The sequence below is a fragment of the Propithecus coquereli genome, unplaced genomic scaffold (genome assembly GCF_000956105.1).
Source record: "Propithecus coquereli isolate 6110/MARCELLA unplaced genomic scaffold, Pcoq_1.0 Scaffold2, whole genome shotgun sequence".
Lineage (NCBI taxonomy): Eukaryota > Metazoa > Chordata > Mammalia > Primates > Indriidae > Propithecus > Propithecus coquereli.
The window spans coordinates 13214901-13215951 of record NW_012144966.1 but is presented as its reverse complement, the minus strand read 5'-3'; the positions used below and the strand labels follow the sequence as shown (position 1 = coordinate 13215951).

General features: G+C 37.2%; 1 protein-coding gene across 1 annotated transcript in view; it reads right to left on the bottom strand.

Moving 5' to 3' along the window:
- Window positions 1-1051, bottom strand: part of NBN (nibrin) — a 52322-nt gene that overhangs the window by 21616 nt on the left and 29655 nt on the right. Inside the window, exon 6 of the mRNA XM_012643543.1 lies at window positions 771-900. Within this exon, the coding sequence (XP_012498997.1) occupies window positions 771-900 (130 nt within the window). The remainder of the gene's footprint in view (window positions 1-770; window positions 901-1051) is intronic.

Sequence of the window (1051 nt, the reverse complement as noted above, 5' to 3'; positions counted from 1 at the left end):
GTTACAGTAAACTAAGATTAATTTATTATTGAAGAAAGAAAATTGTATTTTTATAAATTTAGTGTAGCCTAAGTGTACAGTGTTTATAAAATCTACAGTTGTGTACAGTAATGTCTTAGGCCTTCACAATCACTCACTACTCACTCATTGACCTCACCTAGAGCAACTTCTAGCCTTGCAAGCTCCATTCGAGGTAAGTGCCCTATACAGGTATACCATTTTCTACCTTTTATACCATAGTTTTACTGTACCTTTTTTATGTTTAGACATGTTTAGATACACAAATACTTACCATTGTGTTATAACTGCCTAAAGTATTCAGTACAGTAATAAGCTGTACAGGTTGGCAGCCTAGGAACAACAGGCTATTCCATATATCCTAGGTATGTAGTAAGCTATACTAGGTTTGTGTAAGTACACTCTCTGATGGTCACAAAACAAACAACAAAAGTACCCAAAGAAGCATTTCTCAGAAAGTGTCCCTGTTGTTAAGTGACTGTTTATGTTGTCTATAGCTGCTTTTATGACATAATGGCAGAGTTGAGTAGCTGGGACAGAGACCAACAGCTCACAAAGCCAATATTTACTCTTAGGTCTTTTACAGAAAATTTGCTAACCCTGTCCTAAAACATCATTTTCTCTGCCATCCCACTCTCCCATGCTTTATCTCCCAAGAGACAACTGGATAAAGGCATTGACTTTACTTCTTGAATATACTATTAATTTGTTGATAGAATAATAACAATAGTTTGTTAACAAAGAAGCTTTACCATGTGTCTGCTTGCTCTGATTCTGTGTCAGCTACGTATGTTGTCGTATTCACTGGGACACTTCGCATCAGTTTTTCATTGACTGACAAGCCTTGTGAAAGGCTTGGTCCTGGAGTAGTTGTCTTTAATCCTGTAATCACACAAATAAAGAGAAAGAATCACAACTGCTAGACACAAGATGGACCTTTGGTCATTTCAAACCATTAGACTATGCCATGCTGAGGGGATCAACTGGGTAATATAGTACACAGTTGTCTCTAGTCAGTGGAGCCAACAAACAC